The 22355-nt window shown below is 31.1% G+C and overlaps 1 protein-coding gene across 1 annotated transcript in view; it reads right to left on the bottom strand.

Annotated features, from left to right (window-relative positions):
* The window catches only part of Eph (Eph receptor tyrosine kinase), an 807314-nt gene that overhangs the window by 52188 nt on the left and 732771 nt on the right, over nt 1-22355 (bottom strand). Inside the window, exons 8-12 of the mRNA XM_075367017.1 lie at nt 9120-9280; nt 5295-5570; nt 3760-3946; nt 1289-1400; nt 735-805 (exon numbers count right to left, since the gene is read on the bottom strand). Coding sequence (XP_075223132.1) covers nt 735-805; nt 1289-1400; nt 3760-3946; nt 5295-5570; nt 9120-9280 — 807 coding nt within the window. The remainder of the gene's footprint in view (nt 1-734; nt 806-1288; nt 1401-3759; nt 3947-5294; nt 5571-9119; nt 9281-22355) is intronic.

Raw genomic sequence — 22355 nt, 5'->3', positions numbered from 1 at the left:
CTTAGGATTAGGTGTTAAGAAAATTTCTTAATTTACATGGAAGAAAAAACTATAAGACAATTTAGATAAAAATCAAATAAAGTAACAAAATCCTGAGAATCCAGTAATTAAAATTGAATGCCATTTATACACATATTATCAAATACAAAACTACAGTATTGTTGAATTATTTTTCATAAATATACGGATTAACTTTTGAAGCAATAGATTACCTTTATTATATAGATAATATAAAGTTATATTAAGTTAATCAAAAGTTATATTAATGTATAACTTTTGAATTCTTATAACCTTATAATTCATTTTCTTTTGTTGGAACTTAGATTAGTAATAAAAACATAAAACAAAATTAAGAAAATAGTAAATCCTAACTAATAAAATTATTTAAACTTAATAAAACAAAATGTGTCAAGTGTAAATGCTGAAAACTTTACACTATTAAAATACTATCTCAACAATACAAAAATGTTTTCTCACATAGATTCCTGTATTATCATTTAAACAATAAATGTTAAACTGAGTTAAAATTAAAAATGAATGAAAACTGAAATTTAAAAGAATGCTAAAGCCTATAACTGTCATAAAAAAATGAATTCTAAGCTTTCATCATTAAATAAAAGAAATTTGATACAAACAAGATATATACCCAGATATTGATGTTTCATTAATATACACAAAAAGCACATTTACTGCACACTTCTGCCAACAATGAACAAACTTTTTTTATAACTCACCTTCTCCATTACGGTATTCCAAAGTATCACAGTCACTTGGTTGTTTTTTGTTGCATTCATCATTTCCACGACTGCAAAAAATTAAAAGGTAAATTAATAACTATGTTTCACTGAAGTGAATTAATGTTAATATGCAACACTGTTACATGCTAACAAATTTATTAAATGTTTTTATGTGTTTACTGCTGGGAATTGCTGCTACTGGCACTAACTCATCTCTTAGTTCACATGGTGAAAACAATGAACTAATAGAACTTTATTTCACGACAGTAAAGATTATGTGTTATAATTCATGGATTAAAATAAGAATATAACATGTAAACATACAACCACATATTAGTAACTGTAATTCCATGTACCAGCATGGAAATGTACACACCACATGTTATATAATTGCATACTTAATGTAATAATAATCTTAACAAACATACAACTTTTTCTACATGTATGTATACTGAATATAAAAAAAGTAATTAATTATTTTTATGATAAAAGTACAAAGGAATTTGAAATTATTCTTATCCAAGACGTATTATTAACATTAGTTAAATTACCTGCGCAAAAAAACAACAGTCATTATAATGATAATAACTAATAAAACAACGACAGCCACTGTTGCACCAGCAATAATCCGTACTTGCATGTTATCTTCATCACCAATATATGCTGAAATCATACAAAATAAAACAATAAAATCTACAATTTCAAATACAATCCGTATCTTCACACATTAATAGTATTTACATAAATAATATAAAAGATATCATAATTTATAAATACAAATAATAAATTATCTTCCTGTATACATAATGTTAAAATGCAATTCTCCTTACATGACGAATGAATAAAAATTGGGATGCTTAATGAAGAAGCATCATCCCTCCGACATAGCCAGTCCCACTACTGAACTGACTAAAATAATTATTTTCTGTACATGTTAAGATTATTAAACACACACTGTTTAAGTTACATGATAAAATATCTAGTATATAGAGTACAAAAGAAAACAAATCATATTTTAGAATAAGGAAATGGAATCAATTAAATGAAAAACGATTCTTGTAGCTGGAGCATAACCTCTCATAATACTTAAGTTTTCTCCAGTTACTATACTGCAGCAGAACATACTATCAAAAATAATAACAGAGTTAAAATTAAAACAAAACAAGACACAGTGATAACAAATATATTCCCTTCTAATGAAACTAAGTAGCGTCAAGTGATACTCTTAAACTGATTCGCCTACTGATTTTACTCACGACTCAGCACATATAAAATTCCCTTCAGGATCTTCCTTGATAACTTTTTTAATTTAAAAGCAATCTGGGCAAATATTTTATCACCCTATAATTGTTTATAATTTTAATTAATATATTCTAGAGAGATGGCATAGTTTCTTTAAGGGAATTAAGATGTAGAAGAAAATAATCACAATTTAACATTTTTATTTATTTCATTGAAATGTTAAATACACTGTATGCTGCTTTAAAAGCAAAACTGTAAAATTATCAAAATTGTTTTAGAAAAAGATACTGGTTGACTAAATGAAAAAGACAAAATAAATTTAATATGAAAAAAATGAAACAGGTTAAAAAATGCAATACTAAATAATTAATCTTCAATAAATTTTAATGAACATATTAGTCATCAAAAATGTCCTCCTAGGATTAAAAGAAAAGCTTTCAGTGTAAATATTATAAATCTTACACAAGGGATAACTCTAAAGTAAAGATAGCTGGGAAATTTCTCTCCTTAAGGTTGGCCAACCTGTGTCATTCATGGCCACGCTAGTAATGTATATATTGCATTGTTGTCTGTAAGTTGTCACGTTGTATTATCTTTGATTATGTGTGAGTTATTTATTACATTGTAAAATGAATAGGAAAATCAATGTTGCTGCCAACTGTGAAAAACGTGGAGTCATGCTTTTTAACCACCAAAACGTTAAGCCGGCTAAAATTCATAGGCAGTTGGTTGCTGTATATAGTAATAATGTAATGAATGAAAGAAGCATCCAAAAAAGGTGTCATCCTCAATCACCAACCAGTGGCTTCAAATGTTTTTTTGTTGAACAACAAAGGTCAAGCCACAGCCATTTGGATGCAAACTGATGGCCACATCTTTTGAGACCGGTTTAGCATACTGCTAATTGATTTCATGCCATGTGAAGCAATTATAACTGTAGAAGCCTACTGTGAAACTCTATGTAAGTTACGGCGCGCCATTTAAAATCGGCGACATGGGTGGCTGACCGATGACATCGTCCTGCTGCATGATAATGCACGTCCACATGTTAAGGTTCCAACACGTGATTAACTGAAAACATTTGGATGGGAAATTTACCCACCATGCATTCTGAACTTAGCTTCTTCTAATTATAATTTGTTTGGAAAATTCAAAGAATTTTTGAGTGATAAGCAATTCATGTGTGATAATGAACTTAAAAATACTGTTAATTAGTGGCTAAATGGACTGACAGCAGAAGAATGCGACAAGGGTATATTGAAGCTGGTGTATGCTAAGATAAATTCATGTGGTGATTTTATAGAAAAGTCGTATAATGTAGGTAGTTTAAGAAAATAAAAAATATTTATAAAGTTTTCAGAATAATTTTTTAACAATGACATGGTCTTTTCTTTAGAGATAACCTTGTAGATTGCAAAAGAATTAAAAAAAGGAATCAGTGAAACTGATTATTATTAGTCACCATTTAACTTTTCTAAAATAAGTAAGTATACTTTGCCAGTTGGTCCTGTTGATCCTGGCTATTGTTTGTCTCATGTTTGAGACAAACATGAGATAACCAGTATTTGAAACCTAACTAAAAACAAAGCTTTACTACAGGTGCATTAGTAGGCGTTTTTTTTGTGTTATTTATGTGTATCAGTAAAATAAAAAAATTGATTTAAAAAATTACATTTAAGTTTATACATGATATAATTAATTACACTAAAGTAGTGTTAAAACAATAAACTAATTTAAGAAAATTGATAAATAAGATAATTTTTTTTAACTTTACCGTTACCTGTTCCTAAGACTTGACCAGTGGTTTTGTAAATTGGTGGGCTGAATTCACCCCAACCATGAGTAGTCTTAGCTCTAACTTGAAATCCATACTCAGTTCTTTGGCGTAATCCAGTAAATGTTGCCTTTTGTTCAACAGTTAGTTTACTTGTTGCATTTGAATCATCTTGTCTTGTGAAGCAACGAATCTGTAATTTCAATTTCATTTTAAAAAATACATTTTTTTCTTAATTCAATTAAACATTTTTTTCTGTCCTAACAGAGGCCGATAAAATTATTAAATGAAATTTCAGGTGATAATAATTATCACTGCTTTCTTAGGTCAAATGCAATTAATTAGCACAATAAATTTATTTAAAAAAATCACATCATGCCAAATGTTAATAGGCATGGATAATCAATTCCTCGCCGATCCAAAATTAACCTAAATTCAGAATTATTCACTTTGGCTAGAGCTAACTAAACTAATGTCATTAAAACAATGACAATTATTTTAATGTATTTTAAAAGTATACCATTGTACAATTTTTTACAGTGAGACAACATTTAGCCCAATGAACAAAATTTTGCTGATGAATTGTATATGAACACACTAATTGTTGAACTGTGGTTCGATATAAGCATGCTACAGTGCAACGTTTTCTTATAGAAATTATAATTATTATTTTGAGTTATCTAATTACTTTAGATTAGAATATTATCAATGTAACTTTATTGAAGTTTTATAAATTCCAAGTAAAAATAAGGTTTTTAACATAATTAATTATAACAACAAAAAAATTTGGTCATATCCAAATTCTAACACTGTAGTATTGTATTGTCATCAAAGTTTACATACATGTACCAAATTTCAATGATTTTCATACGATAGATCAAAAGATATAGGAGCTGCAATATTTGATTATAACTAAAGAAAGTTAAATAAAAGCTTATAAAAATGACAGGTATTATAGTCTGCAGAACTGTTTTAATTAAAATACCCCTGCCTAAACTACAAGAGAACAGCATCTAATTATAGCAAATAAAAGACTGATGCAAAATAATGGTTTTTTCTTTTTGGCCGATGAATTAATTCACCCTAGAGGCTTACAAAGAAGCTTGTACATGGGAATATGAAAATATAAATTGTAGCGTATGAAAAATGTCATGTCTGACCGCATTTGAACCCGGGACCTCCAAATAAAAGACTGAGATGTTACCACTCTGCCATGGAGATTGACGATGTGGCAGATTTTACATTGTAATGAAGCTATAAGAATTATTACATTAATTATATATTATGGCCTTACACCTGCCTAAATTTTTCACCTTAATAATAGCAAAAACTTACATCAGATTTTGATTGTGAAAAATGTAATGGAAATCACTTTTTTATCATTAAAAGGCATTTTAAAGCAGATAATTTTCGAACGTAAAATGAAGAACACATTACAATACTGTTCATTCCTTGTACATAACATATAAGCCCATCAGAAAATCAATATAAAATATATACTATTAATAGTTCATATTTTAGTAATAACTTGAAAAACTCACCTCATAATTCAACACAACATCAGGTGAATCCATATTTTCATCTGTAGTTATAGGAGGATCCCAAGCAAGAGTAATTTCAGAAGCTTTAACATTTATAACTCTTACATTATTTACAGATGCAGAAGTAACAGAAGCCTCAGTAGTAACAGTTATATCAACAGACTGTCCTTGTTCATTTGTAAGGTCACTTACTCCATTTGCAGAAAATATCTGAAATCTGTATGTAGTTACAGGACTAAGCCCTGATACTGTTATTTTTGTATCATTGAACACCTCCTACAACAAAAATAAAAAAAATATATATAATTTAAATAAATAAGACATCAGTTTCTGTAATAAATATGATTTTATTAATCAGTCATTAACAATGAAAATGAAAAATCTTCTAACCACCAGCAGAGAAATATATATACATTTGTAAATGTATATTAGCATCTATATCATATGTATATAGCCCATACTAAAGGTTAATAAAATAGTACAGATATTTGTACAAATTTTCAGAAATCTGTTTTTTGTATTTTTCTTTCGGAAAGAAAATAAGAAAAAAAATTCACTAAAATATAGGTTTAAATGTGCTCATTTTGCTTCAAATATGCTCAAGATACCTGAAACTATTTTTTTCTAAACTGATGTTGCTAAACTGGTTTTTACGTACATATTCAGAATCTGTTAAATATTTCAACTTCAAAATTAAAAGAACAAAAATAATTTTAGATTTAAACAGGCTTAGTTGTGATTGGTATTAGTTAATTAATAAATAAAGCAGTGCAACAAGAATGTTCCCTTTCACCAATTCTTTTTAATATTTATAACATAAAATACATAGATAGTGGAATGATCATATTATAAACACAGTGATGAAGATAAATGACAAGATTTCCTTACCTGTTCTATCTTTTACATGCTGATTATCCAAAATTGTCATTATCCAAAATTCATTATTTACAAATTGAATGTCATCTTCATAGATTACTTACAAAGATCAACTTTGTGCTTTAATAATATTTGCAAGGAATAAAGAATGCAAAATTCCAACAAAAAATTATGGCCCTTAAAGGTAAACCTCATATTACAACTAATATAATGCTAAGTACTAAAGCATTAGAATGAGTCAGTTTTTTCAATTACTTAGGACAAAAATATCAGCGAGAGAAGGAATTAGGTACTTTCACAAATGTAGTGGAATAAATTACAGGTTAGTAAAACGTAAAATAAAAAAAATAAAAATGAAATGTTGGTACAAGAGTCTCGGTATAAAATTTCTTGTATGTAGGAATGAAGCATGTGGTCTCAAAAAGAACAAAGAGAGAATAGGGTCTATGAAACTGAACTCCCTTTAATTACCTATGGAAGAGTTGAGACTAAGAATGTTGACACTGGAGCTAAGCACAATAGAAAATCGTAACATCAGTCCAAAAAAGGAACTGGTGCAACCATTAAGAGGAAAGATGGAAACCAGAACATGTAGAAACCTAATTCCATGAAATGTAGAAGTTCATCAACACATAAGATATGTTTTGGAGTGATTCAATGGTGGTGGAGTTCCTTCAGAAGCAGGAGACAATGGACCTCAGTTTGAGGTTCAACCACACTAGTTATAATTTAATTCTTACAGCTCTCTTCATGCTTTACTCAGCCACCACCTGTTGAGGATTCCAATTAACAACATATCCTAGCCTGACAATGTGGTGATGGAATAAGCTATAGAGGCACTTGAAAGCACAAGAAATGGAGCTATTTCAGACCCATATTTGGCAAGGCTGTATTATATTTATCATCTAATTACAGAATACCATGTAAATTAATCAGTCATAATAAATCGGTTACATATATTTTAGATATCTTTATGGATATATTCCAAGCTTTTAATAATTTTTGGTGGCCCTCTTCCCTGTTTCAGCTTCAGAATCGTGATTGCACGTAAAATGAACTTAATGAACTATTCAATTATTTCAGCAATGTCATTCAGTTATTTTGAGACGTCATTCTTCTAGATGGTGGCTCAGAGGTAGGAAAGACACTATCCAATGGTTGTCCACAAGACAGTATGTTAGGTTCTATGCTCTGGATTTTTAATTTGATTCTTTGATGAGGTTGAGATTACCCAGTGGGTGTCGCATCATCACTTATGCAGATGATGGGCTTCTTCAGGTTAAAGCAGATTCGAGGTGTGAGATCAAGTTCAGGGCAGCTCAGGCTTGTAAGATACTCCAGTTGTGGAGTCAACAGCATTAAGATGGTGTTAAGTCCACAGAAAACTATTATGATGTTACTCAAGGATTGAATAGCTGCTACAAGACAAGTTTGTGTATCAAGGCAGGTCATTGAATTAGTTATGTCCCACTTCAGAAGTATCTAGGTATTATCCTTGATGAGAATCTTAGATTCAAGGAGCACTTTCAATATGTAACCAAGAAGGCATGTGATGCTTTCTTTGGTGTTCAAAGAGTAGGCCATTCTGATTGGTGTTTAAATTTTAGAATCATGCATGTTCTTTACAAAGGCGATTGTGAAGCTATAATCTTGTATGCTGCACCTGTCTGGGCTCACCAAATCAGCCCAGAATGGATAAATGTTGCAGGAATATTTTGTTGCCCTGTCTCCTATTATTGTCAATAATTGAGGCTAAAGAACTGTCTCTTGCACAACAGTCCTTGTTATTGTAGGTGTTAAGAAGCCTATTGATATCCCTGCCACTACGAGTGCTAATTAAATTAAGATGCCAAAAAGATAGGCCAATTCATCTCTGGGCACAATCTCCAAGAAATAGAGGATCAAGGATTCCATTCTGGCAAATCAGGTGGAACGAATTGTCTGCTAGCCAGTACACATATGCTACACATTGTGCATTTTTGCGAAATGGTTAATCAGCTAGTTGACAGGACTATAAATTAGGAGTAGATGAATGAAATTTGAAGAAGCCAAAAATTAGATTGAAGCAAAATTGACAACAGTAAATTTGAGTACACAGTGATAGAAATATTTGCCAAGGAATTTGTATCCTGGTGGGGGATCCCTTTAGAGGATCCCATTAGAGGCGAGGCATCAAGACTGGAGTCCTTTCTTTCTTTTTCCTGTTTAGCCTCCGGTAATTACTATTCAGAAAATACTTCAGAGGATGAATGAAGATGATATGTATGAGTGTAAATGAAGTGTAGTCTTTTACAGTCTCAGCTCGACCATTCCTGAGATGTGTGGTTAATTGAAACCCAACCACCAAAGAACACCGGTATTCACGATCTAGTATTCAAATCCGTGTAAAAATAACTGACATTACTAGGACTTGAATGCTGGAACTCTCGACTTCCAAATCAGCTGATTTAGGAAGATGCATTCACCACTAAACCAACCTGGTGGGTTAAGACTGGAATTGTGGGGAGTTCCCTTTTGGGAACTCTTCATTTGAGGCATGGATGCAAAAAGACCAAGTCCTGGCTACCTGGGTGGGGCTTGCATCCTTCTGAGGTAGTTAGAGGCAAAGGCACCCCCAGAGCTGAGTTTATGCTTAATTGCATGTCTGGCTCTGTGAGGTGGGGAAACTACAATGTAAAAAAAAGGAATTTGTATCAGTGGCATCCTGACAGAAGCCATACTGATGATTGCGATATGTAATTAAATTTAAACAGTCTAAAGGATGACCTCCAGTAAAGCCCATCAAGGCCAAGAACAGAGGGGGTGGTGTGATGACCAAGATTGTCACAAGGCGGGTGCTTCCCTTAAGGCGGTTAGAATGGCCTATATAAACTCTTTAAAATATAAAATTGAAACAAATGATTATCAATAAATTAAACCAACAGCTCAAAATAAATAAAAAAATCTTACCAAATTTGGATTATACGAAACTCCTAATCCACAAACATCACATTCAATTCTATATGCAGTATCAGTTCGACCACCAAGAAAAGCTGGGGTATTCCAAGATAATATCACAGTAGACTGGTCCACAAAATCCACTGTTAGATTCAATGGAGCAGATGGTGGTTCTGTAACAAAAACACAAAAAAAATATACGTATAATAAATATTAAACAATAACAGTATGAAAATTCTGCATAAAAGATAATTCAGACTAACAGAATATTCAAAAAGACTAATTTATACATTAACTCAATTAAAAAATTTATTAATGATTTCTTAACAAATTAAAATGAATGGACTTAAGGAAGAAATGTCTTTCTCTGATTTTGGAAAACCATCTATACAAGACAAAAATAAACTGTTAAATAAAATTCATATTGGGCTAAGCAGAGAAACACAAAGTGCAAAATCATTTAATCAGACAGGCACGTGCTCCTACATAAGACAGTTTTAAGTTGAATCAGATCTCTGGGTACATCTGTAAATGCAGTTAAATATCGTTTATAGTGTCATCCAAGGGAACAACATTTTAGGTCATTATAACCATCAGTCACAATAACCGATGTTTAGGTAGCTTAGTGGTACTACTTAAAAGTGCCATCTAAACAGGTATTATATACAGTAATGATAATAATTAAAAATAATAATATTAATTTATTTCCGTAACATAAAAAACAAAAATATGCAATAATAAATACAAATACGGAAGAGTAAAAGAAGATAGAGAAAAATTATAAAAAATACTTTTTCTGCAAAAATTTGGTTATTTTGTTGTTTTGAACATTTTGTGTTTTAGTACCATTTTTGCAGGTTCTTTTCTAAATGAAAACAAACCCTCTTCATTAGCAATTAGTGTAAAACTGAGAACCTGGTTTTGTTGGCAATGGTTTTCATTGCCAACAAAACTTCTGGAAGACTTAGTGGGTTGATGTCTTCATCATTGTCGTTATCGTTACCTTGTTGTCATTACCTAGTCCCCGTCTATTTCTGCTAGTTCTGAAGCAACTACATCATCCATCATCTGTTACAGTTTCATGCATTTCTAAACCTTTGTCAAACTCTTGATAATCTTCAAAGAATGCATTTGACGACGACTGGTTTTGCAGACTATTGCCTCATCCGCTAAAGATTCTTCTTCACATGCAACATCAGTAACTTCACTGGCCTGTGGTAAAAATCCTGCATGTCGAAAGCAAGGTTTTACAGTCAGTGGAGAAACCTTATTCCATGATTTTTCTAACATAATTATAGCATCCAGAATAGTTATTTGTTTCCTTTTTTTGATCTAAATCCTGTATCATTTGTAAAATAAGGTGTTTTTTTTATAGTGGTTTTACAGACTGGATCATGCCTTGATCTAAGAGCTGTAAGACTGCTGTTGTTTTTGGTGGTAAGAACACAACATTATACACAAAAGATTTTCAATGTGTGGATGAGCCAGACAGTTGTCAATGAGCAGCAATATTTTGTCATTTGCAATGTTTAATTCACGGTCCCATTTTTGTAACCGAAACATAAAGATATCACTTGTCATCCAAGGTTTCTTGTTACTTTCATACATAACAGGAAGCGATTTCAAATTTCTAAAACATCGAAGTTTAACACTTTTTGTCAAACAGAAGTTTTTTTTTTGTCAATTCCAGTCATATTTGTAGCAATTAGTACTCTCTGGTATTTAAATCATTTTAACAGCGCTTGGTCTACATCATTATCTATTTTTGATTTCATAGAATTTGTTTTAAAATTTTTCTTAATCTTTTCATGGTTCTTCCATATCACCGATATTGTTGAATGACCTATACCTAATTCTTAGGCAATGTCCTTATTAGTTTCACCACTCTCTAACCGCCAGAAAATGTGCACCTTTTCCTCTATCGTGAATGTTTTTCATGAAGTCATAATTAAATAACTATTAAATTAATTACACAGGATACGTAAAATAAAATACTGCACCCGCATGATATGATACGCTCATAGCAAAAGATTAATAATAACTGAATGTGGCTGCTTAAGTTTATAATAATCTGGTACAGGAAGAAGATAAGAAAAACAAGAACTATAGTACATATGTAGATAAAAAGGAAAAGGTGACTCATTTTAACCGTCAAAATATTTGTGTAGCTACAATGTAGATAAAGTTACTGATGAGTCACTTCCATCAGTCATTAAAAGCAGTAAAATGTTGCATTGCAGTAAAAAAAATAAGTCATAATAACCAATATGTTACTACAACCGATATAATTATAAACAATATACATACTGTATTCATGTATTAACAGCATACCAAACCAACCAAGAGAAATTTTTGGTCACTATATGTCATTATATCTGATGTCACTATAAACAATACTTACTATATAATCATTCATCTTACATTTGTGCTCAGACAATCATGGAAAATAGATTATAATCAATAAGTAGTTATGATAACTTTAATTAAATCCACCAGTAGATTAAGCAGTAAGCACAACCATAAATTCCCCATCAAAATACACTGTAACATGAGATTGTAAGTCTGATAAAAAAAAAAAAATAAATATATATATAAATTCAGGCTTCAAGCTTATGTGACGATATCATCAAGCAAAACAAAATAAATATAAATTGGTTTACAGTACCATAAAAAATCAAGCTAATTAAAAAAATTATGATTTCTTAATTCAATTTTTTCAACAACAGGTTAATGCCCAATTATAGCTATCATCGCTCTACCTTTTTTTTTTACAATAAATAAATTTTGTAGTATGTGAAAATCGTCAAGCCTGAATGGGATTTTAACCGAGAACCTTCAAATCAACTCAGAAATTTATAAGCTCTAGCTTTCACCTGATTCTTAAACAAAAAGAGCCATTTTAAATGTTAATATATTATTCTTTACATTTCAATTTTCTGAAGTCTGTATCAAATTACAGAGCATAACACAACTACAAACAACTTACAAAATCTTAATTTAGCACTACTTAAAAGAATTAAATAGTATTATTTTTTTTATTCAAAAAAGGATTTATTATTTTTTTAAAGTTTATTTTTGTTTATTTTTATGTAAATTTCCAAACAGGTCTACAAAAAAAGGCTGTTTGTAAGATGTGGAAAAGATGGGAAACTATGTCCTTGTTCACCAATAGTAAAGTGCTTTTTCAATCCAAGTCCACACAATCAGAATTCAATCACTATCAGTTAGAAATAGCACTGAAGAATCAAATTACTGTCAATTATGAAGTAGTTTGAAATCCTGACCGTCTGATGAGGTTTCACTATTTTTGTTAATAAAAAATCACGTTTAATTTTTACAAAATTAAAGAAAAGCTCAAAAAAATATTTATTTAAATCAAACTTGACAGTTACATAAATATTTTTAAATCATCAAGATCTAGTCGCAAATTAACAGGACACTTTTGTCATTGTTATTAATAAAAACTCCTACCACAAAATAAACACTTGAGAAATAAACGTCAGCATGTTCAGATTTCAATTATAAAAAATAAAAAAAATTATATAAGCATCAACAAAAGATTAAATCGCAGAGTTAAACTGTTTGCGATGAGTAATCTAAAAGGCTTTAGGCAATACTAAATAAATTCTTAGGAAAAATATTTCATAATTAATTGCGATCGCAGTGATGAAAATACGTATATTCACATCACAAAATGTAAAAAGAAATCCAGTAGATGAAGTAACAAACAAATGTTTAATTTTAAATTATTCCTTTTAAATTGTTTGTATCAGAAGTAAAGAAAGAAACTTAACTTTATAAGTAATTAAGCTTTTCACTATAGAAAATATTCCTTGAAAGAAAAAACTTTTTGTCGATGTATTCTATAACAGACTTTCGAAACCTAATTTCGAAGCGATCTCATTACGTTTTGCGGCCGATTCTAAAAATCAAAATTCATAATCTGTGAAGCAGAAAACGCGACATTTCTCTTATTTACGTTCAGATCTTGGGTCGGAAAGAAGACAACGGCCGATTACCTTCTAACTGCAATTGTTTCCGCCAGTTACTAATTATTCAAAGCCGAGAGGAGGAGTGACGAATATATATCACGTTAATGGGGTTATTCGCAGCAAACTCCAAAGCCTTTTGAGCGGAAAATGAGATCCACCTTGAGTTGAGCTCAAGACGAGAAAAACCCCCAAGAAACCCTCCCTTACTTGACGTATTATATAAGTGAATTGATTGTGACGGGCAGGGAACTCTTCAAATGAACTACCTTCACCGGGTGGCGGAACTACTGCACGGCGGGGGTAGCTCCTTGATGAAGCTTGCTTCACCGATTCCTTGCGTCCCATTATCCTCCTTCTTACCTCGAACGACTTACCTAAGAAACCACCCGAACCCCCTTTCCGGTTTTACCTCTTGCTTCTTCCATCTTTTCCCCTATTTTTTAATAAATCGACTACCGAAACTTCCGAATCGTTGACCTGTATTTTTTAAGAGAACCAAAATAATTCTCTTCATTTTAAACGTTTTTAACTATCTGAGATAATGATTAAACAAACAAGTAAACAATTCGCAAACACGCAAGCGCGCACACACACGATTAAAGAAATATTTGTAACAAATCAAAATTTTACTCAAGAATTTCCTTAAATTAAATTCCGTTAAAATAATACATACCATCAACAAGCAATAAATCTGTTGAAATTTATCGATTATAAACAATTACGCCCAGATATGTAAACGTTTTTAAAATTAACGATTATAAACCAGCACTGAAATTAATAAATTCTTTAAATAAAATAGAACATTTAAAATTATTGAAATGATTATTGTCATACCGGATAATTCCTCGAATAATAGTCCTCATCTCATATTCATAAGGAAATATGTTCCAGCGAACAGTGGTATTAGTAAAAAAATAAAAAGCCTGTTTTATACAGATAACGTTTGCCAGCGATTATCTCGTCAGTATTTATTAAACAGAAAAAAATTAGCAATAAATCAGGTAAGTTCGATGAGATGTTTGAAAATCCGATCCGAGCATTTTCTGAAAGAAATGACAAAAACGTATTGTCTGAGAAAAGTTAAGTATAGTTTGTTAAAATGTTTGTTGTAAATATCGTTCTTCAGTTTATCAGGAACAATTAGATGGCACAATTAGTTGGACTTCAAACACATTATACAAATCGAACTAGATTAGAATAGGGTTAAATGTTACAAGTGATGAGAAGCGGAAAACCAAAACCTATAAATCAAAAAGAAAAAGTTTCTAAATTTATAGTTACAGAATAATTAACCCTATGAATGTAGATGGATTTTGGTAAAATTCTAACAGGCAACGAGACAAAATCAGATATAGTTGAAATTAAGAAAAGTGAAAAAAAACACTGTAATGCATCCTCTCTTATAACTACCCTAAACAAGAACAGAATAAGTAAAATATATAAAAATTGACATATAAAAATTGCCGGTTACATAAAAAAGTAATGTTATAAAATTCAAACTTCCTTAACGTAGATACCTTCCTCAAAAAAGCAAAAGAGGCAGATGGACTCTAGAATAGTGACAATGATGCTCTAGTGTAGTTTGGAGAACTAAGTTAAAAAATGAATATGGATTCGGGTTAAAAAGTAAGAGCATAGTTTTTGTAGAAAAATTCGCCTACACCCAACACTTAATCACATGACTACATCAACTGACGGTAATAAACACGAATTTTAGATACCTGCTTAGAATTTATAATGGAAATAATTAACAACTTTTTTAAACGGATTCAAAAAGAAATATAATTTAATTCCCACTGCCTTAAAACACATTCTTCATCGACCTTTCTTTTCCTATATTCCATTTACCCATCTAAACACGCACGCACGCGCACGCACGCACTGAGAATGAAAGAGAGAAAAATCTATTTTTGTAGAATAAAGTTTTATTAAAAACATCTCTGTGCAAGATATTAAGTGAATAAATAATAATTTTCAAAAGTGGAAATTGTGTAAAAGTAAATAACTCAACTCCCTCAAGAATACATTAAATTCTTGATAAAAAAACAAAAATGACACATCGAAAAAATACCTTACGGAAAAGATTGAATATTTTAAAACGTATCCCAAAAGGCAAGCAGAACAAAATAAAGAAGCAAAAATTCTACACCACAGCAAGTGAAAAAGTACACTTCATAAAGGAATCTTTCTATTCATACCATAATGAAAAAAAAAGGAAAACATTTTTCACTCATTATGTATAACCGTTAAAAAAGACTTCACTTAATGGCAGACGTCCTGAATAAACCGACAAATTCGTCGTAGATATAGACATTAAATTCAAGTAAAGTCTCTCTATCCATTAAAAATCTGTTGAAAATGTTTTTCACACGTCGTTGTAACTTTTTCATCAAACTGCAATTATTTTGAAAATAAATTCGACTTAGTAGCTTTATTTTATAAGCGAATATAATATCGCAAGGTAAAAGAAAAAAATTAAATAACCTAACAATTTACATTAGCTAAAAACTATTACTAATATTTAAAAGTGTAAACTAATTTCAAAATTACTATCAGGTTTCTATCGGATACTTATGACCACTTATCTTAAAATTATTAGTAACTACGTGTCACCAAACACATGGGTTAAAAAGGGTAAACTTTCAAATACCACTGATGCAACGTATTAGATAGGAACCAAGTTCGAATATTGTTAGCGAACGTCCACTTGAATCGGGGTTTCATCGGTTTCCCATTAAATGAGCGAAGGGAAGCCGAACCATTATCGGAATCTTTTAAGATAGTGTAAAAAAAATATCTAAATTATTTTCATTAGTTAATAATGCTGGATTTATTACTACGTACAATTCACAAAAAAATGATATTTCTGTTTTAGAAGACTCTGCGGCTCCAGAATTACTTCTAAATCTGTTTCGAATCTCATTTTTCTGTCTCTTCTACAATGATTAACCTGCTAAAGTGCGTATAAAAGAATCCGATTAAGAAGAATATTAAAGATAACTAAAAGCAGTTGAGTAGAGCAATGTTAAGTCAGTTGTATGTAGGTAAATGTTTTGAAAGGAATTATTAAAAATAAAACAGAATGCAATCAAGATATTAGTGGGTGGAAAACATAACGGTAGAAGAAGTGTGGAAGAATGGAGAAGATAGCAAGGAACAGAGGAGCATGGAAATTCCATGGAAAGACCTGCCTAATGGTAAAAGATGATGGTTGATCGTATAGAAATATAATCCCATAAATTATTAGATTAATTAAATTTAACATTTATGAAATTACATTAGTCTTTTTGATACATTTAACAAATTAGAGGCTTAGATTTTGAATATGTTTCGATACGCGCGCTACCAGCTTGTTTTTGAAAAGTTGAGTTAAGAAATTAAAAAGTTACGTTCTAATAAGAGAAAGCTAACAGAAGAATGAGATTTCAGATATCAACCCCGGCGAAATAATATCAGATACAAACTTTTATAACTTCATTTACGTTAAATAAAAGAAATATTAATTTTAATTTCATCGCTGGTATTCCAATGTACGTCAACATTTAACAAAAAAGTACTTTACTAATTCATCGATTAAATATAGAGAGTTTCGTATATTCGAATGAAAAGTAAACATTAATTTATTTTAATAAATTCGGCCCGTCGTTTAAAAATGTACTGTTTGGATTTGGAAAATATATCGCATTTCTGTTAACAAATAGGCAAAATATACGTATTTAAACGAAACAATTTAACCGGCCTGATCATGCTTATTTCTTTCTCGACTCTTTATTTCTTCAATTTTTTCCTTTTATTACCAAAGTTCATATATGAATTGACTAACATCCGGCTCTAAAGTAACGTTAATTTAAATTTACTGTTACATTTTTGTAAACGTTAACGAGCCGAGTATTCTTAGTGTAAGTGAAAAATAGTGCGACTAAAAATATGTTTTTTGTAACAGCAAAAAAACAAAAAATCATTCATTCCTTCACAACTTTTCATTTAAAATTTGTCACGCGATTAAAGAATTTTGTAAAACGACTTAAAAGAAATCGTTACATGTAAGTGAAGACAGTTAGGAATTGTGAATTCAACAGCTATAAGACAAAGGCTGAAAATGAAAAGTAAAACCATTAGAGAGGGCAAGGTACATGGTTAAAGACTATTTATTTATTTATTTTTTTAAAGAAAATATTTAAATATATTCGTTACATTTTAAAAAAGAAAATTATTCACGTAAGAAAAATATCTTACGTATATTGCAAATAAATGAAAATATAAAGTAAAAGTATAAAGGGATATCTGAACAAATTTATATATACATATATTTTACTTAGAAGAATTCAGTACCCGGAATGGAATTCGATAACTTAGTATGTAATGGTCATTCTGAGAAGGAACGCGCCCAACAAGAATCCATAAGATTTAACAACGCAATATGTCCGTGGCTTATTCAGCGGTGGCCGCATCTGCTAGGGCTAAAGTTGTGAGTCTACGCCAGACCGTGCTATGCAAATGAACCAATTAAAATTGCCTGCCCAGTCGCGCATTAATCACACAGCTTCATCCACTCCACCGGCTTGAACTTTCAGCTTCAGAGCAAGCAGTACAACACACAGAATCCTCCCGCTTGACCTTACCTTGTATAGTTTTCACTTCTCGATTCTAAGGCCAAACACAAACTAGCAAGCGATTCGATCGTTTAACAGCGACTAGAAATGTTGCACTATCTGATGTTTTATTAAAACTTTAAATCACTCCCTGTTATGCGTTCCAAAATAAAAAAATAAAACTAATTATGGAAACGGTAATAATATTTGCATTCGATCAGAAAAAAAAAACATTAATTCAAACGTATCAGATATAACAACGTACTTAAAAGTTCAATCCTCAACTTACATTTATGATTCTAATAATTAATGTTACTCAAAACGATACTTATTTAAAACAATTAAACACAGCAAACTCACAACTAGCGATATCATTCAACTAATGTTTCTCTAAGTACATTTGCATAATATCAGTTTAAAAAGTTCAAATCGTCTAAGAAAATTTGTTTAACGTTCTGTAATATCATTTAGACAAAGAAAGACTAAAGTAACAGAAATTTTATATTAAGCTAAGCTGCGATGCCTAAAATAATAAATTGTGTAACTGTAACACAAAAGACGTTGATGAAGGCTATGACAAAAATAGACTAATATGCCCGTACTATTTAAAAAAATAACATGAAAACAGAATGAAACATTTTGCAGATCGACAATTCAATGACTACTACATAATGTAACAACTAAATTAAATTCCATTCCATTAATTCAGATCACTTTGAAAGGATTCGGGAGAAAGACCCAAATACATTGCTGATCTCCCAAGGTCAGCCCAAGTAACGATTTTCAAATTGATCTGTAAGGATCGGAACGCAATCCACAATTCTGTCCATAAACAAAACCAATATATAACCGGCATTAAACAGACAAATACCCGCCCATAATAAGAGACCCAGCAGTAAGGAACTGTTGTCCAGGTTCTGCAATTATTTATATCTCTCGCTAACCGTCCCGTTTAAGGGATTAAAGATTTTTAAATTTGAAATGTGAAATTAATTCAAACAATGAATTTTATCTGTAATCAGTCTACAGTGTCTGATACAGCATACAGTATCTTTAAAATAACTTATCAATTAATAATTAGATAATTATGATATTTATAAAGCTGGAGACCGCTAAAAAAATGTGTACTTCGAAAGTTAGAGTGTTATCATGATATGTATAATTGTGCTGTAACAATTCAACAATATGCGATGACGACGAAAATATTTTCAAATCATCTTCGTAGATTATATATATCATTTTCTTTTTAAATATTTTTTCACTTAAATTTTGTGGGTAAAACTTTGAACACTTTTACCACAGGAACTTCCGCCACAAAGAAAATTATCGAAATCGTTACACCTATTTGTGAATAGGAGGTGAAAATAAATAAATAAAATGCATGCGGGTCGAACTGAAAAGCTTCTTCTATTTTATCAGCCGGTTAATAAAAGATGATTAAAGTTACAGAATAAGATGCTCAACTTATTATAGCCAAGAACAATTTTCTTTTAATCCCGGAAAGTAATAATTAAAATGATTAATTAATAATTTAAAACAAAAGTAATAAAAACAAAAATCCGGTTACGTAAAAGGTTTCTTACAATCCTATAAACATTAATTAATAAAAATAAAAGTAAACAAAAGTCCGTAATATTATATACATCACAACGGAAAAATATCGCTATTTGTACCGTTTTCCATGTACTGGTCCTTTGTCTCAATTTACCATAAATATTTCAAGTAGATAAAAATAGAAAGCAAAACAACGAAAGGTAGGTTATAAGTCTAAACTAGGAGAGTGATGATGACCCAAGAGTACAAGCTCGCAGACAGATTGCACGTAAGAGTGCACTCATGGGAAGCTCCCCATGTAATCGTTCGTAGTAACACGTGCTCACATAACTCAGCATACCGCCGTTTCCCGCGCTGTAGAGTCCAGAACCAAACTGCCTCTCAGAACGACCTCCAATTCATTTTTTATCACTCGTACCAACAGTAATACCATTAATTTTTACTATTTCTATATTATCGTTAAACAATAGATTAAATAAGTAAATAATACTACCATCTAAGAAGCTTTTTTTGTACAAACTTTAATTTAGTCAAACAGTATAACTTGAAAAAGTAAAATAAACGCGATCAAAAAAATTAAAAAAATTCATCAAATGCCAACATTACAACAATTTCAAGATAATCAATAGTTATTTTTCTTTATATATATATTTTTTCTTTTTATCGTATTCTAAAGAATTCACAACATCATGATTAATAACGTTTTGGTTCTATAAAAAGATCCACATTTCTGGAGACTGTAAACAAGAGAGATGCCCGCCGCTATCGGGAGGCACAAACTTTTCTCTCAGTAGGTATTTATTTGTTTAGTATTGCGGTTTTCCCGAGGATAGATTGTCCTTTCTCACATCTACTCCTTTCTTTAGAGTTCTATGGGCGTAATTTTATTCTGCTATAACCGTACTGAAGACGATGTTATCTATAAAAAATAGTGCATCCTTAGTGTGATCTGATGGAGGGAGGGGGACTTTCTATCTGAAGGTTGCATAATGAAGCTAATGGTTATCAATAAAGGTAACGTACCAATTGGGTAAAGTCGGGCCTTCTAACTACTCTACAATACAAATAGGAGAAATATAAGGTAATGGATATTAAATGGATCGATATTGAAATATTTTAACTTTTATTTTATGAAAATCAATTAAATAACTGAGTGTGAATACAAGGCAAGAAAGTTGATTAACAGATTTTTTATTTTTATAATTTTAGCAATGTTTACGCGAAGTGTGATTATATTGACGTTGCGTAATCTTTTGTTCTCTTAATATTTTATTAAGTCATAAAATATTTAGAGTTCCAGTAAAAAATTTAAAAAAGAAAGCCCGGCTGTTTATATTAAATTAAATGAGAAAGGTTATCGACTATAAATATAATACAATTTTTTTACGTTCACTGAAAATCAATTTTTAAAAAACCAGCTGCGAAAATATTTATAGATAAAAACTGAAAAAAAATTATTTTTATGTTTATTTATAACATGTGATCCTTTTTAATTTAAGTCTTAAAATAAAGTGAGCAACAACACAATCTCATAATAGGCACCTATTCTCTTAAAATCCGTGCCAGCATATCGGTTGCCTAGTATCCTGCGACTACGATCGTTATAAAGAAATATTTAAAGTTTGTGATTAGAGCAAAGCTATGCAATTAAAGAAAACAGTTCTAATTAAATTTGAGCATTTTCTTGTGTATATACAATATTTTATTTACCTTATTAAAAAATTACTTGTGCATGAAAACAACATATATAATTTTTTTTTTCATTGTTTATAGTGGTATCAACAATAAGAGTCGTTAGCGATTTAAATAGAACTAAGTTTTAAGAAGTAAGTAGGCAGGAAACACCACACACTGGATAGCAAATATTAAAACAGGAACATGATCACTAGATTATTTTACTGCGCACACAGTACTCTGCAAGGGATTTCAAGTAAGCAAAACCGCTAAATTGAGTTCTTCATCCCACTATCACAGAGAAATCGTAACATTCTTTGTACATTTCCTCCGGTTGTGCAAACTCTTCACTCCCGAATATCGGGCAATCTAGGAGTAAGTGGTTTACAGACCATTTCACATAGCACGCCTCACAGTTCTGCTGGGGAGAACCAAATAGGTGGGCGTGTGTTACCCTTTGTGTGCCCGATTCTAAGCCACGTTAGCATGGCTTGGGATAAAAGGTTTCTCAAAGATGTTCTCTGGAATGCCGTGTGAGGCCGTGGGAGGACTCAGCAGTCAAAACTTATTCCATCGAGTATGTAGTCTGACACGGACTGCCTTCGTTAAGTCGCTCTCACCCATTAATTTCAATCGGAGACCATTTATTGCAGCTCTCTTGACAGCCTTATCAGTTCGTTCATTCCCGGGGATGCCGCATTGGCTCGAACCCATACGAATACACTGTCTTGTTTACTCTTGAGAGGGTGTCGTAAATAATTTGAATTGGGCTCAGATCGTCTGCAGTTCCAAATTCTCAAGTACACTCCTAGAGTCAATTATTGTCAGGAGCTGTCATCATTGTAGGCCTCAATAACTTTCAAGGCAGAATAAATTGCGTAAGCCTCGCAAAAGATTACGCAGGAGTGGGCACTAAGGTAGGCATCTCGTTATCAGGGAACACCACATCCGTCGGCCGAGGCAGAGTCTGTATAGATGGGTGTGTAACCGTTGCACTTCTTAGTTATCTCGCAAAATTGGTACCAAGCAGCTCCGTAAAAAAGAATTATAATTTTCTTTTAATCTCACCCACTAAAATAAGCAGAGATTGCTGAAAATAAATTTGAACGAAATTAACATATCAATTTAGCTTCGATGAGCGTTCAAAATCTTAACTACGATCAGGTCGCCGAGCGTGGTGACAGTATTAACCTTAATCTTAAAAAATGCTTGCGTAAAAGTATAAATGCATGATGCAAAACCTATTACAAAGCCATTTGGTGGATATAAATACCAATATTTTCAAATGTATAAATCAGGTGAAATATCCAGGTAGAATTTTGGCACGATCACAAGAGTAGATTACTCATTTAATTAATTGTAAGTTCAGGAAATAACTTATGATTAATCTAAATCACGAACACATAATATTATGATCACATAATAAATTATCTTCG

This window comes from Lycorma delicatula, chromosome 1 (assembly GCF_047948215.1).
Source record: "Lycorma delicatula isolate Av1 chromosome 1, ASM4794821v1, whole genome shotgun sequence".
NCBI lineage: Eukaryota > Metazoa > Arthropoda > Insecta > Hemiptera > Fulgoridae > Lycorma > Lycorma delicatula.
The sequence above is the reverse complement of the archived record's forward strand: the minus strand, read 5'-3'. Positions and strand labels throughout refer to the sequence as shown.